The sequence below is a fragment of the Callorhinchus milii genome, unplaced genomic scaffold (genome assembly GCF_018977255.1).
Source record: "Callorhinchus milii isolate IMCB2004 unplaced genomic scaffold, IMCB_Cmil_1.0 Scaffold5, whole genome shotgun sequence".
Classification (NCBI taxonomy): domain Eukaryota; kingdom Metazoa; phylum Chordata; class Chondrichthyes; order Chimaeriformes; family Callorhinchidae; genus Callorhinchus; species Callorhinchus milii.
Window position 1 is genome coordinate 16,632,850 of NW_024704746.1, and position 22,928 is coordinate 16,655,777.

Here is a 22,928-nt window from a genome sequence, read left to right on the forward strand (position 1 = left end):
CTGCTCCACCAATGTATTAGTTTGTAATACTTCACTATCCTTTGAATCATATTTTCTTGCCCTTTATACCTATCTGATATTATCTATTAATGTATTATTTATATTACCCTCTTAAATATTATTATTATTAAACATCTCAACTGATTCTGCACCTTTGGCCTTCTGAGTAAGTGCAATCCACATGTTTCCCAACCATTAAGGTGAAGAAATATCCTTCTTAAAATAGCTTTGCTCCAATATTAAGATCAATTTTGTTCTTCTGGATTTCCCTATTAGAGGGAAATGTTGCTCCTTGTCTACCTTGTCAATTCCTTTTATTATTTTAAAAGCTTCAATTTGATTACCCTTTAACATCCTATAATTTAAGGAATATAATCCAAATTTAACTAAGCTTTCATCCTAAAATTCAAGTAATGGGTAGTCACAGGCTTCTTGAGAAGCAGTTTTCTTCATCACTGGCTTCAGGAACATGTTGTTTACTAAGACAACAAACAAACTTTCAATTCCATGCTTATTATAGTGGGTTCAAGCTTCAAACTAGCATCTGAGCTCATAGCCTCTAGGCTGAAACCCCCACAGAGTATAACAACTCAACTGGTCTCTGGCAGTCAAAGGTAAAAAGGTAATTATGGTGTTGCGAACCTGCAAATAATTTACACTCAGTGTCATGCCAGGGTATAATAAACTCCATAAATGATAATGTGCATATTTCACGACAGCCGTGAGGTCGTCAACATTTGCAGTATGCTCTCAACTAAACAATACTGTTTTTGTATTTTTTATAGACTGTAAAAGTCACTGGAAGCTATTTTAAGATATCCTACCAGGGATATAATGCACCATGACATTTGCAAACCAGTGTTCGAAAATCAGCCGTACGTTTATGACCAATAACACCAGGTGATAAATAGTTATTATCTCAAATTTCCATAGGCATAAGACAACAAAATAACAACCAGAACTACATCTTGTTTGCTACCAAAATGTCAAGCGGTTGTGAGCACTGCCCATAAGCAAAGCAAACGGCATCAAAGTGCCCCTGAAGTTTCTATGGTGTCAGGACAAACAAAGCACTCTAGCGTTATACAGCTCACTACATAATAATGAAGCACAGTACTGCTGGCTCTTCCTGTCCACGAGCATCCTGTTACTATGGCAACCACAATATGACTTTATTGCACTCTGCTCCATGCAAGAAAAATAGGACCACGAGATCAAAACTTCCTGGCTGCAAAGGAAATGTGATATTTCCAATAAATCATGAAGCTAGAACATATACATATTGTGCTAATAAAATACCCTGTAGGAAGTTGAACGAAATGTTTATTCCACTTGTGAAGGAAACGTGTATAAATAACTCACTGCCTTATTAAAAGCTTTGTTCCACGTAAGTGATGTGATTTTCATCACTTGCGTGAACCATATCTTTTGATCAGCTGAGAGATTTTCTGTCAAAATGTGTGATGATTTAAGTGAAAATACAAAAGACACATTTGTGTTGACACACCATGAATGCAGAAAACAGAAGAACTTCTATTCATTCTGGTTACAGTGACATGGATGAGTGGAGAACAAGGCTGCATTCATGACAACCCAAATACAACATCCGGTAGGTAGTGAATAATGTCCTTCACAGCCTTAGTATTTTTTAACAGTGTGATTTCATTATTTCTTCCTTTGGAGTTGGAATATTTCATTTCCATTTGGACAGCCCTAGGACTAACAGTCAATGATGAAGCAAGCACATTGCTGCTAATACTGTACTGCCAATCCACTCCCATTCAAATCTGTTTTAGAGTGATTTAATTTACGGAGTCTTAGAAATAGGATAACAATCATTGCTTCTGAAGTGCTTTACTAAGACTTCCCTGTGTAAATTAAGTAGTTTAAGCATAATTATTGTTGCGGTACTCAGAGCGAAGGTAAAGGCAAAGCACAGTTGAGTATAAACATAACCATTATGATCCTCCATATCAAGTACATGCTTTTATCAGTAAAAAAGCAGTTTTTCCTCGCACATGTAATCCACATGTGTTGTCATAGCACAGTCCATTTGTTGGAGTTCCATACACACAGGCTGCTTGAATCTAGCTGGGCAATGATCATGTTTGAGACAATGCGTGACCGACAATCCTCCTTTATTTGTTATCAACTTAAATGTGTACTGATATTAGCATCCGCTTGCTACCCCAGCACCCAACCAGTGTACAAGTTGTGCTTAAGACAATAACCCACAAAATATATCAGTTATCTTGCACTCTGTACGATTATCCCAGCCAAAAGAAAATCACATTCAATCCAATATTTAGTGGTGGTCAATCAAACTATGTCACACTTCAAACACTGTTGTACTGTATTGTCCCAAGCACTTAAAATTGATTTTATAAATGTTTTGTTCATTCAGCACGTTACGCTCTGTAGTCATGTTTAGTCACTGTTTAGTTTTTCCTATGATGTTAGAAAATGGTTTCTGTCAACTGACCCGAAAAGAAAATTGTTTATCACAGTTACTTGCATTAAAGAGATCTATGCACTTCAAATGATTGTCTCTGCTTTACTGCACAGGTTCAAACTGTGCCAAGGGGCTGTTTTTAGCAGAAAATCATGCTGCACACTTCAAAGAACAGTTATCTGGACAAAAACAGATGGGAACAACAAATCAGGACCCATACAGAATTGCAGGCCAGAGGTCCACCATGGGTTGCATGGGTTAACTAGAGTTCAAGTACTACAGAATTAATGTTATGCAGGTCCTGTTCAGACTACCGTAGGTCAGCTTGTTCAGCAGTGTGCCCCTAAGCATCCCCTCATAACAACAAGATTACATTTGTATAGCGCCTTTCACACCGGTAGGACGTCCCAAGGCGCTGGACAGAGTACAGCATTTCAGACCCGAGCTGGGGGTGGGGGGGGAAGGGAGGGGAGGGGAAGGCGGGTGGCCGATGGCATGGTCGAAGAGGAGGGTCTTGAGGCGGGACTTGAAGGAGGCTAAGGAGGGGGCGAGGCGGAGTGACTGGGGGATGGAATTCCAGAGGCTGGGGGCAGAGTGCCTGAAGGCTCTCCCACCAATGGTGAGGTGGGTGGGTCAGGGATCATGGAGCAGGCCAGAGCCGGCTGAGCGGAGGGAACGGGCGGGTTGGTAGGGGGTTAGGAGGTCGCAGAGGTAGGGTGGGGAGAGGCCATGGAGGGCTTTGTATGTGAGGACCGGGATCTTGAACTGGATCCTCTGAAGGAGATGGGGTCACGGAGTTTGGTGCGGGAGAGAACACGGGCTTCAGAATTCTGGATTATCTGCAGCCTGTGGAGGGAGGAGTTGGGAAGGCCGACAAGTTTGCATAGTCGAGCCTGAAGGTGATGAAGGCATGAACAAGAGTTTCAGCGGCCTGAGGGGTGAGGTAGTGGCGGAGTTGGGCGACGTTACAGAGGTGAGGGAAGGCAGAGTGGATCATGGCTTGAATGTGGGGGAGAAAAGACAGTTGTGGGTCGAACAAGACTTAACAATTCCTAGGATTTCTATTAGCTAGCAGCTTTTGTTAACGCAACAAAGACTTTTAAAATTGAATAACTAAGGACAACATGGAAACAGGGGTAGAATATACCATTACTTCTCTGACCTGAGTTTGAATGTAACTGAGGCTGATGGATTGAAACTCTTTGGTAGCTGTTAAGACTCCTGTTTGAAGTGAATTTGTGAAACATTAATCAATATTCACACAGAAAACTGACTATGATAGGAAGCTAATAGCCTGTATCATTCTCAGTGTCCTTCGGGATAGCTCAAATGAGAAGCAGAAGAATTCCCATTGGTTCTGAACTGGGTTGTTTTCTACGAATGAGATGAGGATACATTGTAGGGGCAAAGTAGAGAGTGTTTTACTCTGGAGTTAAGCCTCTCTACTTTAACTGGGAGCATATGAATGCAGACCACCACTTCCCTCACCTTATTGAGTGCAAGATTCTTAAATAGAAGAAAATTAAGCTTTATTTGTAGCTAGAGTAAATGTTGTACATTAAGACTAACAAGCCAGATGCGAGACAAATCTTATTCAAGCCCGAATATGTTGCCTATGGACTAGATAACTCAATCATCTGCCCTGTATCTGACTCTTAATGCAGCATATTCTAATGCAGACTGACAGCAACCGAAGGGTAATGGAATACTATCTCATCAATTAACTAGAATTGCGAGAACATCTGGGGGTCCACAACATTATATGTGAATTGATCAATCTAATGACACAGTTTAACAAGATCAACTTGTCAGTACCCAATCCAATTTTCTATAAAGCATGGACAACCTATTTTACTAACATATGGCATTTACATGTTCCTTTTGTGTATATGCACTTTGGTGTCAACCGCTCCGGAACCCTACCCCGTGTGAAGAGCGCTATATAAATGCAAGTTGTTGGTAGTGTTGTTAAAGCACTTGCAGAAATTTGTATCCTGGAGGCACAATTGCATGGACAGTTCAAGTACTAATTCACATTTCACCTAAAGCTGAACTGGTTAGCTTCTGTCTGCTTGCCTGGCACAGTTCAATTAAAAAGACGTGAGTTAAAGGATGGCCAGGAACCAGTTACTAAATCAATGTAAGCCTTAAGAAAGACTGAGATATACTTTAAAAAGTAGCATGTCCCTTTATAGTGACATTTACACAAAATGAACATTCCAAATTACTTCCTCAAGAAAGACTGAGGGGTGTGGGAACCACAAATTAATTAAAAATAGCTTGATTTCATCATACTACCTCTTTATCGAATTAAAATGACACAGGGTCTATTTGGGGATTGGACAGCCACATTTGAAAACAACTTGCAACCACAAAAGAGCTGTCAGACATTGGATACGAATTCTTTGCAAAATAAACTGGTTGTGATTCAATTACAATAATCATTTTTGCATTTGATATGGCACCTTAGGACACTGAAAAATCTCAAAGAACTTTACAGAAGTTACAGTTACTGTGATTATGCATTTGTAGAATATGCCTGCTAATTTACACACAGCAGTGTCCCACAAACAGCCAGGATTTGAATGACCAAAGAATTATTGGCCAGGAGATTGGGAGATACTCCATTTTCTTTTTGAAAAGCGTAAAGGATTCTTTAATGTCCACCTGAATAGGCAGGTTAAGGTGGGCTTTGGTTCAACATACCATCTGTGGGACAACAGCACTCTGACAATACAACACTCCCCAACACTGACAAAGCAGCACTCCCCAACACTGTAACCGAGTTGGGGTGTTTAACAATATAGATTTGTAAAAAATATTCAACTGAAATGCACTTGCCTCGGAAAGGAGGCATGTTTCCTTACTCCCACACTCCTCTGTTTATCTACCAGTAAGTAGGATACCTGGTTGTTTGTCAATTGAAGAATTGCTTTCTGGGGGTAATAATCCCTAAAAATATAGTTTGGTCACTGTTGAGGGATTATTACTGCTGTGTGCAATTGCCTGCCTCGTTTCGCCCACAAAACACACACTCAATTCACTTTACAGTATATTCTGTGAATCGCTTTGAGACGTCTCAACAACGTGATAAGGTACTATATAAAATGCAAGGATTATTGTTATTATTATGAATGTACTGTTGACAGAATGTGACAAAAATATTGCATTTACTGACTTCTCAAAAATAAAATTACAATACCAATTATTGCGGTCAAAGAAATTTACTTCAGTCTGGTTTCAGTCAAACAGGCTTGAGCTACTATATGACTTATCCCATCAGTATCTATAAAGGAACAATCGTAGAAGATGATCTAGAGAATTTTCTGTCTGACCCACATTATTTTCAGCTTCCTCACTGATAGGGAAACCATTTTAATCCATGATATAATACATTATTTTGCAAAGCAAACTCATACAAAGCTTCAATTGTATCTGCAGAAAATCATTCTCCTAGATGAATTAGTAATATGATTTACATCATTAAACATTTTCTCAACTGTTTTCTTAATATGCGGCATACATTACCATTTTATGGGGGAAAAAGTTCCCCTGGGACTAGATTTATGTAGCATTTTACAGTGTACAGAATTTGTAAAATGTTTAAATACTATCGCAAATATTAGCTTAAAGCTGAAACCATCTTTCTGTAAGTTCTTAAATGAACCACAGAAAACTGACTTCAAAGTTAAGGCTAAATCCAATGATTTGCCAAATTCTAAATGCTCTAAAATATCAAATAAAGAAAATAATAATAATAATAATAATCCTTGCATTTGATATGGTGCTTTTCACGTCGGGAGGACGTCCTAAAGCACTTCACAGAACATACTGTAAAGTGAATTGACTGTATATTTGTGGGGGAACGCGGCAGCCAATTGCGCACAGCAATGTCCCACAAACAGTCGTAGATTGAAAATGACCAATTTTTATTAAGAAAATAAATCTAGGGAACCAGGTGGGCTTTCTCCTCCTATATAGCTTTGTACCTATGGAACTCCATCCCACAGCCCCTCTGCCCTGCCCCCTCCCTTGCCTCCATCTCAAAACCTTCCTCTTCGACCGTGTCTTTGGTCACCCTCTTATCCCTACCCTCACCTCCCTCCACCGCTCCTGATCCCAACCACCAGCTCGGGTGCAGATCCTGACTGTCCAACGCCTTAGGACATCTTCCTGATGTGATAGGCGCTATAGAAATGTAATTTGTTATTGCTGTACCTGATCTGCTAAGAGCTATAAAAACAATGATCTCCTATTGGACATGAGTGACTTTAACTTGTAAACCAAGCTTGATATATGAACATAGCAGCCAAGTGTTGCACAGCAATGATTCGCAAACAGCCATAAAGTGAGGATAGTTGGCCAGTTTTACAAGGAGATGTCTACCAACCAGCAGACTGTGCCTTCCTTTGGGTCATCTGAAGGACAGTAACTCCAACATTGCAGCTCTCTCTAAGCACTGCACTGGAGTGCTAGTCTAGGCTGTATACTTAGACATTCACACATTCATTCAAACACATTAATGGTAAAAAAAACAGTAATCCACACATTAAACACAAAAAAATCCCCACCTAGACATGCATAATAATAATCCTTGCATTTGATATAGTGCTTTTCTCGTCCTCTAGACGTCTCAAAGCACTTCACAGAATATATGTAAAGGGAAGTGACTGCATATCTGTGTATGTGTATATACAGGATATAAATGAAGACATATGTACACTCACCAAAAAAGGCAAAGTGAACTTATTAATTTAGTAAACATTACATTTACAAACGGTTTCAATGTTAAAGCCCACACTCCTGCATCATCATTCTAAACAGAAATCGACTTCCTTGCATACTGTAGTATCTTAACCCAGAATCTGATAGTCAAGGAATCAAAAAATCAATAGGCCCAGAATTTCATAGAAGTCATGAGTTCTCATGAATTGCTATTATGTGGAGTCCTGGAGCTCAGTGGTTAGAGCACTCGCCTTGCAAATGAGACACCTGGGTTCAATTCCAGGCAGGGCGAAACCTTGGGCAAGTTTCCTTACTCCACACGCCTAATAATAATCCTTCCAAAAAACAAAAACAAAAAAAATTGGTCATTTTCAATCCACGACTGTTTGTGGGACACTGCTGTGCGCAATTGGCTGCCGCGTTTTGCCCACAAGTATGCAGTAAATTCATATTCTGTGATATATATCAAACACAAGTATTATTATTATTATCATTATTATTTCCCAGAATTTATTTTGTTGACATCAGTAAAATATAGGTTACAGAATGGACATGGGTGGGGGGGGAACATGACATCACATCTTAAAATACATCTTGAAGGCACATTCATGTTTTCTTTCCTCCACCAAAGCAAGTCTGTCGGTCTAGAGCTATGTGTGTAACCACTGCATATATTATTTTGCTTTTATTAGATTTTTGTTGATTTATTCAACCATATCTGTTGCCACTGAAGTTTGCTGCATGTAATTGATCTGTGTGACATTCAAACTACAAAATTAACGTTTAAGAATTTTAATATCATTAGAGTAGACTGCAAGTTTATTGAGAACCAATTTGCAGACAATCCATTAGATTTATGCTTCTGAAGGTAGAGTCATTTTTACATCTACAAACTGCCCTATCAATGGGCATTCAAGGGCAACGAGCCAGTCAAAACAGCTCCAAGGCAGCATCTGTTCACCAGAAAAGGCTGCAAAGCATAACCCATTAAACAATGTCCCATGTAAATTGGGGTCAGCTAATGCATGTCGCCAAGAAGTAACAAATTTAGATATTAGCATGTGGATATTAAACACACAATACACTGAAAGGGCACTGCCACAGACAAATGACAATAGCCCATCAGTCATACAATTACCTGTTTGTTATCTTTTTAAAAATATATATTGTTTGTCACCAATGTAGAGTCAGAGTCAGCAATGTATTTGTGAACTCAAACAACGAGCGCGAACAATGTTCCTCAATGAATGCCGTTGTAGCCTAGTTGTACCTCAACGTAGTGCTGCGTAGCGCTGTATTTTTGGAGGTGCTGTCCCTCATATATTAAACTGAAGGTCCTATCTGACTATTCAGGTGGCCATTGATGATTCCAAGGCACTATTCAAAAAGGGAAGGATAGCCTGGTCAACAATACCTCAAATAAAAAATTGGTCATTCACTTCATAGCTGCTTATGGGACAATTGCTGGGCGCAAAGTGGCTGCCACATTCACCTACAAATATAATCACTCCATATTATAGGGGGAAAAAAATTGTAAAGTGCTTTATCAAAGACGTTGATTATTTTTACTTTCTGTAAGAATTTAATTATTTATGCAAACAATTTGAAACCAACACTGCTACACACCAAATATTGTAACTGAAAACTATAGCACTAAATTTGATGCTCTCACACATAATATGGACAGTCCACTCAACAGTCATGCTTGTTCAATCAATGGGAATTCTGTCCCATTTTCCTCTATCCAGCGATTCAATTTTGAAGCTGTAAAAGTTCCAAGGTTTATTTTATTGATACTTAAATAACTTTACAGTGGTTTGAATCCCAATGTGTTGCGCAGATTTAAGAAACATTTTCCATGTGTGCTTATTTCTCCTATTAAACAAATAGTCAGATTCAACTTCAAGGGTGGAGTACTGAGATCAGATTACATCAACAACAACTTGCATTTATATAGAGCCCCTCCTGCAGGGTAGGGTCCCAGAGCGCTTGACAGTGACAGAGCACAGGGATGAAACTGATGGTGGAATGGAGGGCACAAGGGAAAAGATAGGCCGAAGGGCATTCTTCATCCAGACCAATCTTGTGATCTTGTGAAATAAAAATATAATCTACCCTGCCACTGAAAAGCAATTTCCTTTACAGGGAGAATACTTGGCATAACATGAGAAAATAACATTGATCCAGCAATTACACAGAATTACAAAGACTGTACAGCAAACAAACAAGCCATTCGCCCCAACCACTCAGTGCCAGTATTTGTAGCCCACCCAAGTCTCAGTACCTAACCCCCTCTCCCATACCCCTCTATTACATTCTCCCTCATGAATGCATTGAGATTTTAATGCCTAATTTGATCCCAGCAACATCAAACAGGGAGCAGAAACAGATCATAAAATGTCAAAGTTGACACCGAGGATGTTTTTATGTGAAAGGATTTATAGTCTAACTGGATTGGTTATTACATTTGAAATACAAGCTTAGGGAGAGGTACAGAGATTTGAAGCAACAAATCTTTCCGTCAGTGTCCTTGAAACATTTCTGAACATGCAGATCTAGTTAAAAGATTTGAAAACTAAAAGAGTATAACTTTGATCTGCTATAATTTTTGTTCAGTAATTGAAATGGTCAGTAGGCTGTGAAAAGTTCCATCAACTGGAATGGATATACATCTCAGTAAAATAAAACGGTACTGTCCAAACAAAACAAAACCATGGAAAGAAAACCAAACTGATAACTTACAGTCCTGTAGCTTTCCTACAGCAAGTGTCTCTGTGATGAAGAGAGTTCATCAAGAGAGTACTGATGGACTTCAGGTATCTTAGCACAACATATCTTCACAAAAGGCACACCTGAATGGAGGAGCAAAGCAAGACATGCTCACTGGCTGTCATCCCTCACAAATAAAGCTGTTTCATTATCAGCAGTATTTTATGACATCATTCATACTATTATTAAACATCAGCGCCCAACCTTAAGTCAGGTTTACATGCAGCTCAAATGGCCCAACACTATTACATTGAAATACACACATAAAAACAAGAAGATATTTATAATGAACTCGTTTTTTTTTCAAACCAGACTCTCCCTCCGAGGGGCACAGTTAATTGCAACTCCGACATTTTCTGTTTACTTTCGGAATGACACAGATGAAACTAGTGATTTGCAATTCTAGGAAGAACCCAAAGGGCACGTAATAACACAGTTATCAGAGACATTCTGTGGCCATCGTTCATTCTAAACCGGTGAAGCGCAGTGTGAAATCGAGAGGGAGAGCAGTGCAATTAGCTCTCGATCCGAATGGATGAGAAAAACGACAAAAGCAAATCAATTCCCTGTCTCCTCCTCTCTTAACTCTCTCTCTCTCTCACACACACACACACACACACACGTCCCTCAGCTCTACAGTGTATAGAATTTCATTCTGCAACTGAAAACGACCGGTCCAAATAAGATATGCTATTTTTAGTTGTAGGAAAGAATCTTAAAGACGCACTCTGTCCTGTCCAGATGTCCAGCTCACAACAACAACAACCAACCAACCAACCAACCAACAAATCTGAATAGAAAAGTTTTACAAAGGCTACAAAGCTTCCCCACTTCCACCCACTCACCCACTCACTCACCCTCTGCTGATCACCAAGTCATCGATAAACCCGAATAAACGCCGAATCGAGAAAATGACGGTAATAAGACAAAAACCCCAAAGTCTTCGATGTTTCAAGATGCCTCGAGATCTCACACAGAGAGACACAAACACACACACACACACACACACACACAAGTTGAAAAGTCCAAGTGGCATTTGAGCTTCAGATAGGAAAGCAGTGGTGGTGTTTTACAGCCTCCCAGAGAGAGAAAAAAAACCCACAGGAAGATGGATCAGCCACCAGGCCTGATTTCCTTACAGAACCCAGCTATTAACTTAAAATACCTAGAATTACATCCTTCAAACCCTTGAACAAAAACAAGATATGTAACGCTCCAAATGATGCAAGTCATTCACGAGAGAACCAGGTGGTGGTGATGGTGATGGTGATGATGGTAACAGCAGTGACCCTTTGGAACTCCAATGTCATGTGCTGTTGTTGTTGTTGTTGTTGTTGTTGTTGCTCCCCAGGTTTCGTTAAGAATGAATTCAATTGTTTTCGGGCAGATGATGCAAATCGTCTTTTTTTGGGGGGGGGGGGGGGTGGAGGGGGGATACAAACATACTTTCTGTCTACAACGTTATTACACATATACTGATGTAATATCTTCCCCAACCTGTGGAAAAGCTTGGGCTGGATGGGAATGAAATAAAAAGCCTGAATGTACTCTGGTTTCACCTCGCTCTTCCCTCTGACCTACCTATCTCCTTACCTACCTACCTCCTTACCTACCTACCTCCTTACCTACCTACCTATCTCCTTACCTACCTACCTACCTCCTTACCTACCTACCTCCTTATCTCCTTACCTACCTACCTCCTTACCTACCTACCTCCTTACCTACCTACCTATCTCCTTACCTACCTACCTACCTCCTTACCTACCTACCTCCTTATCTCCTTACCTACCTACCTCCTTATCTCCTTACCTACCTACCTCCTTACCTACCTACCTCCTTACCTACCTACCTATCTCCTTACCTACCTACCTATCTCCTTACCTACCTACCTATCTCCTTACCTACCTACCTACCTCCTTACCTACCTACCTACCTCCTTACCTACCTACCTATCTCCGTACCTACCTACTTCTTTACCTACCTATCTACCTCCTTATCTACTATCTACCTCCTTACCTACCTACCTCCTTACCTCCCTACCTACCATTCGCCCTCGTTGCCTCTCTCAGCTTCTTACCGACCTCTCGCAGGCGCTGATGCGGACGGAGGGTTTGCTGCGCTCACGTCGACATCCACCGACACCCGGACGGCCGGTCGCTGCTGCCCACCCGGTTTAAAAGCCAACATCATTGATAAGCCCGAAAAGCCGCCCGACTGCAACGGGTCCGATCCCGGGACCAGTGCCCATCGCTGATCCCTCCCTCTCTCCCTCTCTATTTACCAGCTGCTGGTTACCAGGTTACCGTCAATCCCGAGAATGGACGCGGGGTTTGAAACGGTACAAAAGCCGCAACGCGCAACATTACGGTCTCGGTGATTCCGGGGGGTTATCGCTCAGCACAGAGCAAAGGGTGTGTGTGTGACACCCCAACCCCCACCCATCTCGGCTGCAAGTCCTGGACTGTTCAGCGCCTTGGGACGTCCTCCCGACGGGAAAGGCTCTCTCTATATAATAAATACTAATAATAGGAAAGGCTCTCTCTATATAATAAATACTAATAGGAAAGGCTCTCTCTCTATATATAATCAATAAATACTAATAGGAAAGGCTCTCTCTATATATATAATCAATACATACTAATAGGAAAGGCTCTCTCTATATATATAATCAATACATACTAATAGGAAAGGCTCTCTCTATATAGTAAATAATAATAATAGGAAAGGCTCTCTCTATATATAATTAATAAATAATAATAATAGGAAAGGCTCTCTCTATACATATAATTAATAAATAATAATAATAGGAAAGGCTTTCGCTATATATAATAAATAATAAATAGTAATAGGAAAGGCTCTCTATATAATTAATACACAATAATAGGAAGGGCTCTCTACATATAGTGAATAATAATGATAGGAAAGGCTCTCTCTATATAATAAATAATAAATACGAATACGAAAGGCTCTATGTATATAATTAATAAATAATAATAAGAAAAGCTCTCTATATATAATTAATAAATAATAGGAAGGGTTCTCTATGTAACAAACAATAATAGGAAATAGGCTTTCTCTATATATATGATAATAAATAACAATAGGAAAGGCTCTATGTAAATGCAATTGCATGTTGTTATGACTCGGTACAGACTGCAATGTGTATATGGTACACAATTTCTGTACAAGGATTATTAATCTGCACAGACAGCAAATGTGTGTATATTATTATTATTATTATTATTACAGTCTCCGGCTATTTGATGAGTTTTTTTTTAATAGTCTCCTCTCCGGGGACAAGGCTGGTCCTGATGCTGATCGCCGTCCATCTGAGGCCTTCGCCGGCAGCGCTGGTTCGCCATCCCCTCTCCCTCTGCCCATCAGCCCCGACCCTGCGGCCGCTGCACAAAAAGGGTGGGGGGCGGTAGGGGGTGAGGGGGGGGTGAGGGGTGAGGGTGGGGGAGACACACACACACATAGACCACAGCCACATCGGACACACACACACACACACTCTCTCTCTCTCTCTCTCAGTCATCGCTGTAAATCTCAGTAACTCACTCACTTGTGATGTGAAGCAGGTTCGAGGCTGGAGTCACGCCACCAGGAGCCGGGGACCGGGTGGGGGTGGGAATGTGGGGGAGGGGGGGTGGGGGTGGGGGTGGGGGAGTGTGTGTGTGGGGGGGGGGTGGTCTCCGATCAGTGCGGGGAGCCGGCGAGCCTTCGCCTCCCTCCCGGGAGTCGCCGCATCGTCCCCGCAATCACGGGCTGAGCTGAGCTGTGTGGGGGTGGGGTGGGGGGTGGGGGGTGTATGTGGGGGATGGGGGGGGGGGGTTACAGCGGGACCGTATCACTCCTCCTGAACCTCAGGGGTGGGGGTGGGCTCCAGAGCTGCCGATTTGCTGGATGTCAGCAACACCCGCAGTGTCAGCTCCGCTGGACATCGCCGTCAGTGCGGCCGATGCGCTGCCTTTCGTGAGTACCGTTTCGTTCCGCTGCAGAAATCCCGCAGAGTCTGTGGGTTCAAACAGATGTTTCCCTCCTCCCTGAGTCGATGCATTAGTTACGGCCAGAAAGGAGGATTTCTCTCTCTCTCTCTCTCTCTCTGACTGCAACGAGCTGGGGGTGGGGGTGGTGGGGGTGGTGGGAGTGGGGGTGGAGTTGGTGGGAGTGGGGGTGGAGTTGGTGGGAGTGGGGGTGGTAGGGGAAATTGCAGGGTGGTAGGAATTGGAGGAGTAACAACCGTGAGAGCGATGGGGAAAGTAACAGGGGCGAGAGCCACCGAGAGTAACGGGAGAGTAGCAGCGCGAGGGAAACGAAGGCAAAGTGTGGGAGCAATAGGGGATGAGCAATGAAGGACAATTGTTAAGAGTAATAGAAGAGTGACCCTGTGAACAATGCGAGAATACTGAGAATAACCCTTCCGTTTGATGTCGCGTCTTATGGCGTCCTCGAGTCGTTTCCAAGCGCTTCACAGAATATACTGTAAAGTGAATTGGCTGTGTGTTTTGTGGGCGAAACAGTGTGAGAGTAACAATGTGCGAACAATGAAGAGTAACAGTGGAGAGCAATGGGAGAGTACTAGTGAGCAATGAAGGTGCTCATTAGAGGTGGGGAATTGTATTTTTCTGACTTTCAGAAGCGCCGGATGTATTATTTACCAATTGGATACGTCCCATCAGTGTTTTACCTGCATCAAGAAGGGGGAAAGGAAAGAGGGAGTCTTCACACTCCAATTATCAGATGCATCTGATATAATAATACAGACTATGGACTAGATCTGAAGGACCTTTTTTTTGTCTTTATTGCTTTCTGGGCCATCATGCATCAACAACAACAACAACAAAATTGCATTTATATAGCGTCTTTCACATCGGAAGGACGTCCCAAGGCGCTGAACAGACAGAGTTATGGACCCGAGCTGAGGGTCGGGGAGGGGAGGGGGGGGGGGGGGGGAGGGGGGGGGAAGCAGGGAGATCGAAAGCACGGGCGAAGAGGAGGGTCTTGAGGACTGATTAATGCCATTCTGATGCACATCAAGATTGTGAATTTAGATCATTTGTATCCACACCCCAGTGTACATCACATTTCAGCACTATGCTATTTTTAATATTAAGGACAGTTGGGATTAATTCTTTTTTTATTCAAAAAGGCAGTAAGGAAGATTATGGATGTGGGAGATGGAAAATAATGTTAATAGTTTTTCATTCTCAACTTCCCCCTTGCTTGCACAGCCACCTGACACAAATGTGGAAGCTAATATTGCCCATGTATAGAAAGGTAAAACAGCCTGTGTGTACATAGTGTACGTATATACACAAAAGGATATTTAAAAGCTATTGGATACCTCAGACAATAATTAAATTATGGGATTCATACATAGTAAATCTTGAATGATTTATGTTTATTATCTCAAGACAGAAATTGAATTATTATTTCATATTAAGTCTTATTGGGTACTATTTATAGTGACACTTGGTCAGACATTTATATGTAAGATATGTTGTCACTTTATTTCACTCTAGTTTCACTATTTGAACTGAGGTATTTACTGAACTGCTTGTTATCAGCAATAGCTTTTGTTAGTGTATGTTTATTTTCTTGGGGCATTTGCTGTCTTTCACTGACCATAGTACTACTGGCTTCAACCAATTTCTTTGATGTTATGGACATCTATTTCTTTGAGGATAAATATAGTGACATTACAGTCAATGAGTTAAATGATGTGGAGCCTCACAAATAATAAGTTTTGACTGATTATTATAGACAGTCAATGGAAGAGCAATTTAATATACAATAAATATGTATATTTATTTATATGTGATCTTATATGGATGAAATCTTTTAAAGTGTTACTAAACCAAAAAGACGGCACGCCATTCTATCAAATTTGAGACTTCACCAACACTAGGAAATTATAAAATGTTTTGTTGTTCTATAATAGGCAAATAATAGGTTGCTGATACATGTATACATAGTATATTGCCTAAGGTTTCCCAAAAGTGAGATCATGATCTAGTTATATGAGATTAAGTTACATGTTATAATTACAACGAAAATAACACAGAGATGTCATGTTTGCTGTAAAAAGATTCTGCAAAATCTTAAAGAAGAAACCAGTTATTATACTTTTGAGGGAATGATCAGTAGTACAGCTACCAGTAATTTAGTACTGTACTAAAGGGAAACTACAATGAATTATGGCATTCTGGCAATGATTATCTGCCAAATATAATAACTGGGGCCCAGGCCACATAAATCATGCTGAAACCTTACTCCTGACATTGCCTGGATGAGGTAGATTCAGGAGCAATCTCATGATTCCAACCTTTCAGTAATAATAATCCTTACATTTGATAGAGTGCATTTCATGCTGGAAGGAGACCTCAAAGCATTTCACAGGATATACTGTAAAGCATAGTGACTGTGTATTTTGAGGCAAAAGCTGCCAATTTGTGCACAGCAAACAACTATGAAGTGAACAACCAATTTTGTTGTGGGTTGTTGGTCAGAGCATTGGGAGAAAGCTTGGGGCTTCCAGCGAAAGAGGCGCTTAGTAACAAATGATTAACTCCTAATAAATCCTGAAATTCACATTCTAATTTTGATTCTGGTACTCGCGGTCTCGCAATTAGATATCTCGTGGTTTTGCTTGCTACTAGAAGGAAAAGATATCTGCCCTAAACAAGGAAAACAATAAAAGGTAATTAGAAAAATAGATGCATTTTTTAAAAATAATATTTTTTCAATAAAATATGTGTGATTATCATTTTTTTAAAATTAAACGATACAAAAAAAAACTTCTCTACGGTTGAAACTTGCTTCCAGTAGTAGAGGCGGAAAAGTTACGGGGAAAAAAATGCTGTATTGGGGGAAGAAAATACAGTGGAAGAGAGAGAGAGAGAGAGAGAAAAATGAGTTGAGCTGAATGAATAGCCTTTGATTCACCTTTGACTGGGAAGGTGCTGTGCGCTCGCAGGTGGGCGCCTGTAGGTGGCGCTGCGGCGGGAGGACGGGCGCTCGTCCCTCGTTAGGGGCGATTGCGGGGGGTCGAAGCGGCGGCAGGAGGATGGGTGGCAACGGAGCGGCGGGTCTTAGGGTTCAGCGGCCGCCGGGCACCGCGCGGGCAGTTTGTGAGTTGAGGGCTTGAGGCGCGGCTTCTGTGTGTGTGTGTGTGTGTGTGTGAGAGAGAGAGAGAGAGAGAGTCAGAGCCACAAGCAATGGCCAAGGTGCAGGTGAACAATGTGGTGGTGCTGGACAACCCGTCGCCTTTCTTCAACCCTTTCCAGTTCGAGATCACCTTCGAGTGCATCGAGGACCTGTCCGAGGGTGAGTCCTCGGGGCTCGGCGGCAGGGGAGGAGGAGGAGGAGGAGGAGGAGGGGCGGGAGGTGGGGGAGTGAGGCCCGGGGCCTAACCCGGGTTGTAAGAGGCTGACACCGGGCAGAGGGACCCACCGCCGTTACCAGTGGCAACAGCGGAGGTTCGCGGCAGAGCGGAGGAGAGTATTGCAGATGGCGGCTCCTCCCGTCTGTCTCGCCGCAGCCGTCCGGTGTGCACCTCTGACGGGCACTTGATGGATGTACCGGGTAAAACGTCCGGCCACTGGCGTCTGTTGTCTGTCTGTGTCTGTCTGTCTGTCTGCCCCGGGTTTGTAGTCTGCAATGTCCTGGATGTTGGCAACGTGTCGTGTGTGACGGTGAGCAGTTACTGATCAGCGCGGGTGGAGGAGGAGAGGAGGACGATAATGCGGATGCGCCTGAGTTTCGTTTCAGTCGTATTGATCCGAACTAACATTAACGAGTGCAGTATATTTTCACGGTGGGGAGGAGGGAGGAGGGGGGNAAGGGGAGAGGCACATTTCGTAACTGATTTAAGTAGAGAGTGACATAATTGGCCGCCGAGTCCTCTCTTTGCATGACACAGAGCAGTGGATGTGCAGCAGCGGTGGCAATGGGTTCAGAGAGCACCGGTTTTGTGGAAGGGTGTGACACATTGCCAGAAACTTCCGTGCCTTTTTGTGTCAGGATGGAGGCGAGCGGATCATTTGAGATTTTGGGGCCAGAAAGTCGCAACCTTTCTTATTTTAAATCCTGGGTCCACTCTGCCCTTCGCAGGCCCTGGAAATGACTTGCACATCCGAAGGTGTCCTCCTTCGGTTCAGTGGACTTTCCCGGCTGAGAGGGAACACGTCTGACAGGTCCGCAGTAGAAACATAGCTATGCCTTCAGTTCCCCAGTCAAAGGTCTAAACTGTGTGGAAAGCCCTCGCCTGTTACTTTAAGTCAATATTTGCTTTTCATAAAAGTTTTGTATAATTATTTCTCTGCACCTCTGAAATGCAACGTGCAATAAATAGCTTTGCCTCGTGGGTTGTTCGAACTAAGACTACAATAAATTGACATTCATCGGAAAGAAAAGCTGAATCGGGGACTATTGTGAGGATGTCGGTGACTTATGGTGTAATTGTGGTCGGCTGTATTTCTAATAGGATTGGGGCCTGTCAGTGAAACAGCAGTAATGTCCTGATATGTTCCAGATGTTGTAATTTGCAACGACTGTTGGTGGAACGCTGCTGTGCGCAACCGGCGGCTGCATTTCGCCCACAAAATAAAGATCCAATTCACTTTGTAGTATATCTTTGTACCGCTTTGAGACATCTCGAAGAAGTGATAAGGTGCTATATCAAACGCAAGGGTTATTATTATTAAGCGCTTTGAGACGTTTCAAAGACATGATGAGACGCTATATCAAATGCAAGGATTATTATTATTTTCTTTTTATAATATCTTACAGGGTTAGTCTGTTTTAATTGTTTCTGTGGAATAAGAAAAGCCGGATGGTCCTGATCACACTATCCAACTTTATCAGTTTGTTTTATACTGCTTGTGATTCTCTTCTCAGGCTATGACTTTGTATTTCAGCCAGTTGTAGAGGAAAATATAGAAATAGAGGTTACAGAGGGAATATTAAATATTGAATGAGTGACTCGTATACTTTTCAACGGCTATCAAAAGAAATACTGTATATGCAAAATGGAGGTGTGCCCAACAGTTCATTGGCTACTTGAGAGCCTGATTTTGCTGAGGTGAGAAAGGGAATCATATAGATAGGTCAGCAATTCTGGCACTTTGTATGAAATATAGGTATTGATGTGGTTTCAAAAAGGGAAATAGTAACTACAACTAAGTTGTTATATCTTGTTTAGGACAGAAGAGTGATAATTTTTCATTGACCATCCGTTTTGCATTATTTGGACCACATCATGCTGGAGTATCAGTGTGTTGTACTACTGTACTATAATTTTAATAACTAAATATATTTAATTCTAACTTTACTTACCATCCACATTTCACGAGAGTTTTTATGATTTTGCAATAGGTTGTGAGGTTGCAGTTTTGAATTAAGTGGAAATCTATATTGTACTAAAGATCTTTTTTATTCTTAGATTTGGAATGGAAAATCATCTATGTAGGTTCAGCTGAAAGTGAAGAATATGATCAGGTTTTGGACTCTGTTCTTGTGGGCCCTGTTCCTGCTGGAAGACACATGTTTGTTTTTCAGGTATACAGTGTAAATATGGACTATTTTCAAGAAAGCCATTTAAGGCAAATAATTGATTTATAATAAACGTTTTTACTGTTCTCAGCAGGCAACTGACAATAGGTTATTAACAGTTTGAGATCGACTTTCTGAGAACTAATATTTGATATATATCATGGGTCTCTTGTGATCTTGTTGTGGAATTTACAAGGAATGCAGAGAGTCATTTAATCCCATTTTTTCAGAATAAATCTCCCCCCCACCACCACCCACACAATCTTCCCATAATAATAACTGTTACATTTGATATAGCATCTTTCACGTCAGGAGGACATCTCAACCGTTTCACAGGATACACTGTAAAGTGTAGTGACTTTTTTTAGGTGAACACAACAGCCAATTTGCACACAGGAATGTCCCACAAAAAGCCAAGAAATCAGAGAATAGAACCAGAACATGTCAGCATTGAAATCATAGCATAAATCGAAGCCCTTCCAAGGAGCTTAAATTTAAATTGGTTTCTTAACTCTCGATACTGATTTATCCACTTTTTGTCTACAGTTAGTCTGACCCTTTGCCAGGTCATAAGTGGATTTTCTCAATAGCCTGATGAACTGCACACCAGTTCTTCAGAGGCTAATCAGACCAGACCGATTTGTTTTTGTATACTGAAGCTTTGTCATAGGTGAAATGTCAGGAGATTTTTGCTGAGCCCAATATTGGACCTTTAGTTTGCTCAAAAAATTATACTTTTTGTAATATTAAATCACTTTAATTCGTGAGTTGTAGTTTGTAAGAACAGAAGTGAAAATATTCTAGTATAATTTTGTCTATTTGAAGCTAACAATTGAGTATATTCTATGCCCTCATTTTAGCTATATTCATCAATTTAAATGATGCCATCATGTGGTAGAATTTAGCTAGTGCTACAGATACCAGTAGATATCAAAATATGTTTTCATTCAAGACGGTGAAATTGTATAGACCAGTGACACTGTCATTATGAATTTAGGAACAATAAATTAGTTAATATACTGTTGGTATGTGGTAAATAATCATTTTGGCATACTTATAATATATACTGACTATAAAGTTAGTCAGCTACTGTACAGTTATGTAAAAAAATAACTTTTGCTTCAATTGAAAAACGTAGACACTCATCAAATATGTACAAATTCAGAGCAGACTGATGCCATGTAAATGTTTAAATGAAAAAGTGAACAGTCAAGAACAGAGATCAGCTTGGAATCAAATTTTGCATTTATTTAAAAAAAAAGCAGATGAGATGAGAATATGAAATGATTGTTTGTTGTGAAGGTGAAAAGCCACATTTTGTGCTAAATACATTTTAAAAGGTAGCCACTTTGAGCCAGCTAAGTAAGAATCTTAAGAAAAATTCATGAAATTGGAAAATGAGTATAGAAATTGAAAGGGGGAGGGGGGATTGTTCAGCTCTGCATCCGTTGATTGTAGAGGACCTTATTATAGCACCTTTCCCAGTGTAATCAGTATCAACAATTTGTGATCATCAAAACTGAATCGTTTTTACTGTTCTTCATTCTTGTCAATTTTTCATTCTTTCTTGTTGCAAAACAATAGGCAATGTATCCTGTTCTATCAACGTGCAACTAATGTTTGTAAATATGATTGTTTGCATCGAGTTTTTCAATGATTTTGATTGTTTTCTTTTAGGCTGATGCACCTAATCCATCCCTTATTCCAGACGCAGATGCAGTTGGCGTAACTGTTGTTTTAATAACATGCACATACCGTGGTCAAGAATTCATCAGAGTTGGATACTATGTAAATAATGAATACACAGATCCAGAGCTGCGTGAAAATCCCCCTGTGAAACCAGACTTCTCTAAGGTTGGCCTATTTGAATCTATGAATTTTGTGATGAGTGTTTAGAAAAGGCCAGCTAAATTGTACAAGAACAATTTTATTAACATTTAGTTCGTGCAGTTATAAGATCAAAGTATAACAGTGCAGTTTTATAAATTTTTTCAGATTAAATGGTTGGCCATTTTTAAAAGAATTTTGTATATCTAATTAATGCACTCAAATCTCAAAATATATAAGTTTAATATTTTAATGAAACCAGTTTCAAACTTTGAAAAGTTAAGTGGTCTTTGTATTAAAAGATACCAAGTCAAAATATCAACTCTTGCGTAAATTTTCAGAATTAGTGAATTACAGCTAGATATTGACAATTACCTTGTTTTCAGTGTTTACTGATTTGTTAGTGTGTGTATGTATGTTATTGAAAGTTCTCATCTCATTTAATCCTTATAATAATTCTCACATTTGGTATCGTAATCATGTTGTTTTAAAGCACTTCATACGATATTGCTTTCCTTGACTTGAGCTGAAAGCTCGATTTTGAATAATACTTAACATATTTAAATTATTCTCTTCAGCTCCAGAGGAACATCTTGGCTTCAAATCCACGAGTTACAAGGTTTCATATCAACTGGGATGACAATGGTGAAAAAATAGAAGATTCTGAAAACACAAACTCAAACATGCATTCAGTTCTTTCTGCAAGTGCATTACCATCAGCCTCAAAAGGGCTAGTTGTGGCAGCAAACTCATTAAATGTAATGGACAATCAAATGGACTGTATGTGATCTATTGGACACAAATATGAAAACAAACTCAAATAGCATTTAGTTGTGTTCAAGAATTTCAGTAAAACCTTGTGTAATTACAGGTGTTACTGCCCTTATAAAAAAGTTTTTTTTAAATGGAGGTTGTATAGATATTTGTAAATAAATTTAAAATCTTTAATGAGGGTATTTGTTTTAGCTGATCTTTTGTAAGCTGGGTTTTACCAGCAAAAACTATCTTTTTAATATATCAGCATTTAACCTTTCATTTGAAGCTAAGATCAAACTACTTAAACTGCAAAATAGTTAGCCTTGATTCTAACTTTGGCATATAGAATATAACTGAAGAAATAAGTGGAAACTCAATATAAAGAGAAAAAACATGATTTTGATACTTAAAAGTTGGGCAGCCAACTTCGAAATAGCCTGATGCTTTCTACTGGGTTTGAATTACAGCGCAAGACAATTGTTTGGTTCTTAAACTCTTAAGTTATCTGAACCGTTCATTCTGTAAACCAATTACTGTAAAAATAAGTAATTGGAATGTTTCAGTTGCTTCAGTGTAAAGTAAATGTATGCATAAATAAAATGAATGAATGGGCCACATTTATTTCCATGCATCACTGCAGTTATTTCATTCTTTGTGAAGTTATGACCACAATCAACTTGTCTTATGATGTACTACAGTAATACCCCTTAAATTCCTTACAATTCTGCACTATTATTACTTCATGCCTGCTGTCAATAGTCAATTTCTGTAGGCTAGGATTTAGTCTCTTCACCCCTACCCTCTGTACGAATCTTGATATTTTATTCCCATTGCCCCAGTTCCT

The 22,928-nt window shown here is 40.4% G+C and overlaps 2 protein-coding genes across 2 annotated transcripts in view; one reads left to right on the forward strand and one right to left on the reverse strand.

Annotated features, from left to right (window-relative positions):
• Positions 1 to 10,023, reverse strand: part of ttll7 (tubulin tyrosine ligase-like family, member 7) — an 80,564-nt gene extending 70,541 nt beyond the window's left edge. Inside the window, exon 1 of the mRNA XM_042335393.1 lies at positions 9,920 to 10,023. The gene's annotated coding sequence lies outside the window, so the exon portion shown is untranslated. The remainder of the gene's footprint in view (positions 1 to 9,919) is intronic.
• A 6,930-nt stretch (positions 10,024 to 16,953) lies between these two features.
• LOC103174712 (histone chaperone ASF1) lies at positions 16,954 to 22,705 on the forward strand. The gene is made up of 4 exons (XM_007887224.2): positions 16,954 to 17,275; positions 19,392 to 19,507; positions 21,179 to 21,355; positions 21,907 to 22,705. The coding sequence occupies exons 1-4, from the start codon at positions 17,167 to 17,169 to the stop codon at positions 22,114 to 22,116; spliced, it is 612 nt and encodes a 203-aa protein (XP_007885415.1). The 5' UTR covers positions 16,954 to 17,166; the 3' UTR covers positions 22,117 to 22,705.
• Positions 22,706 to 22,928: the final 223 nt, after the last annotated feature.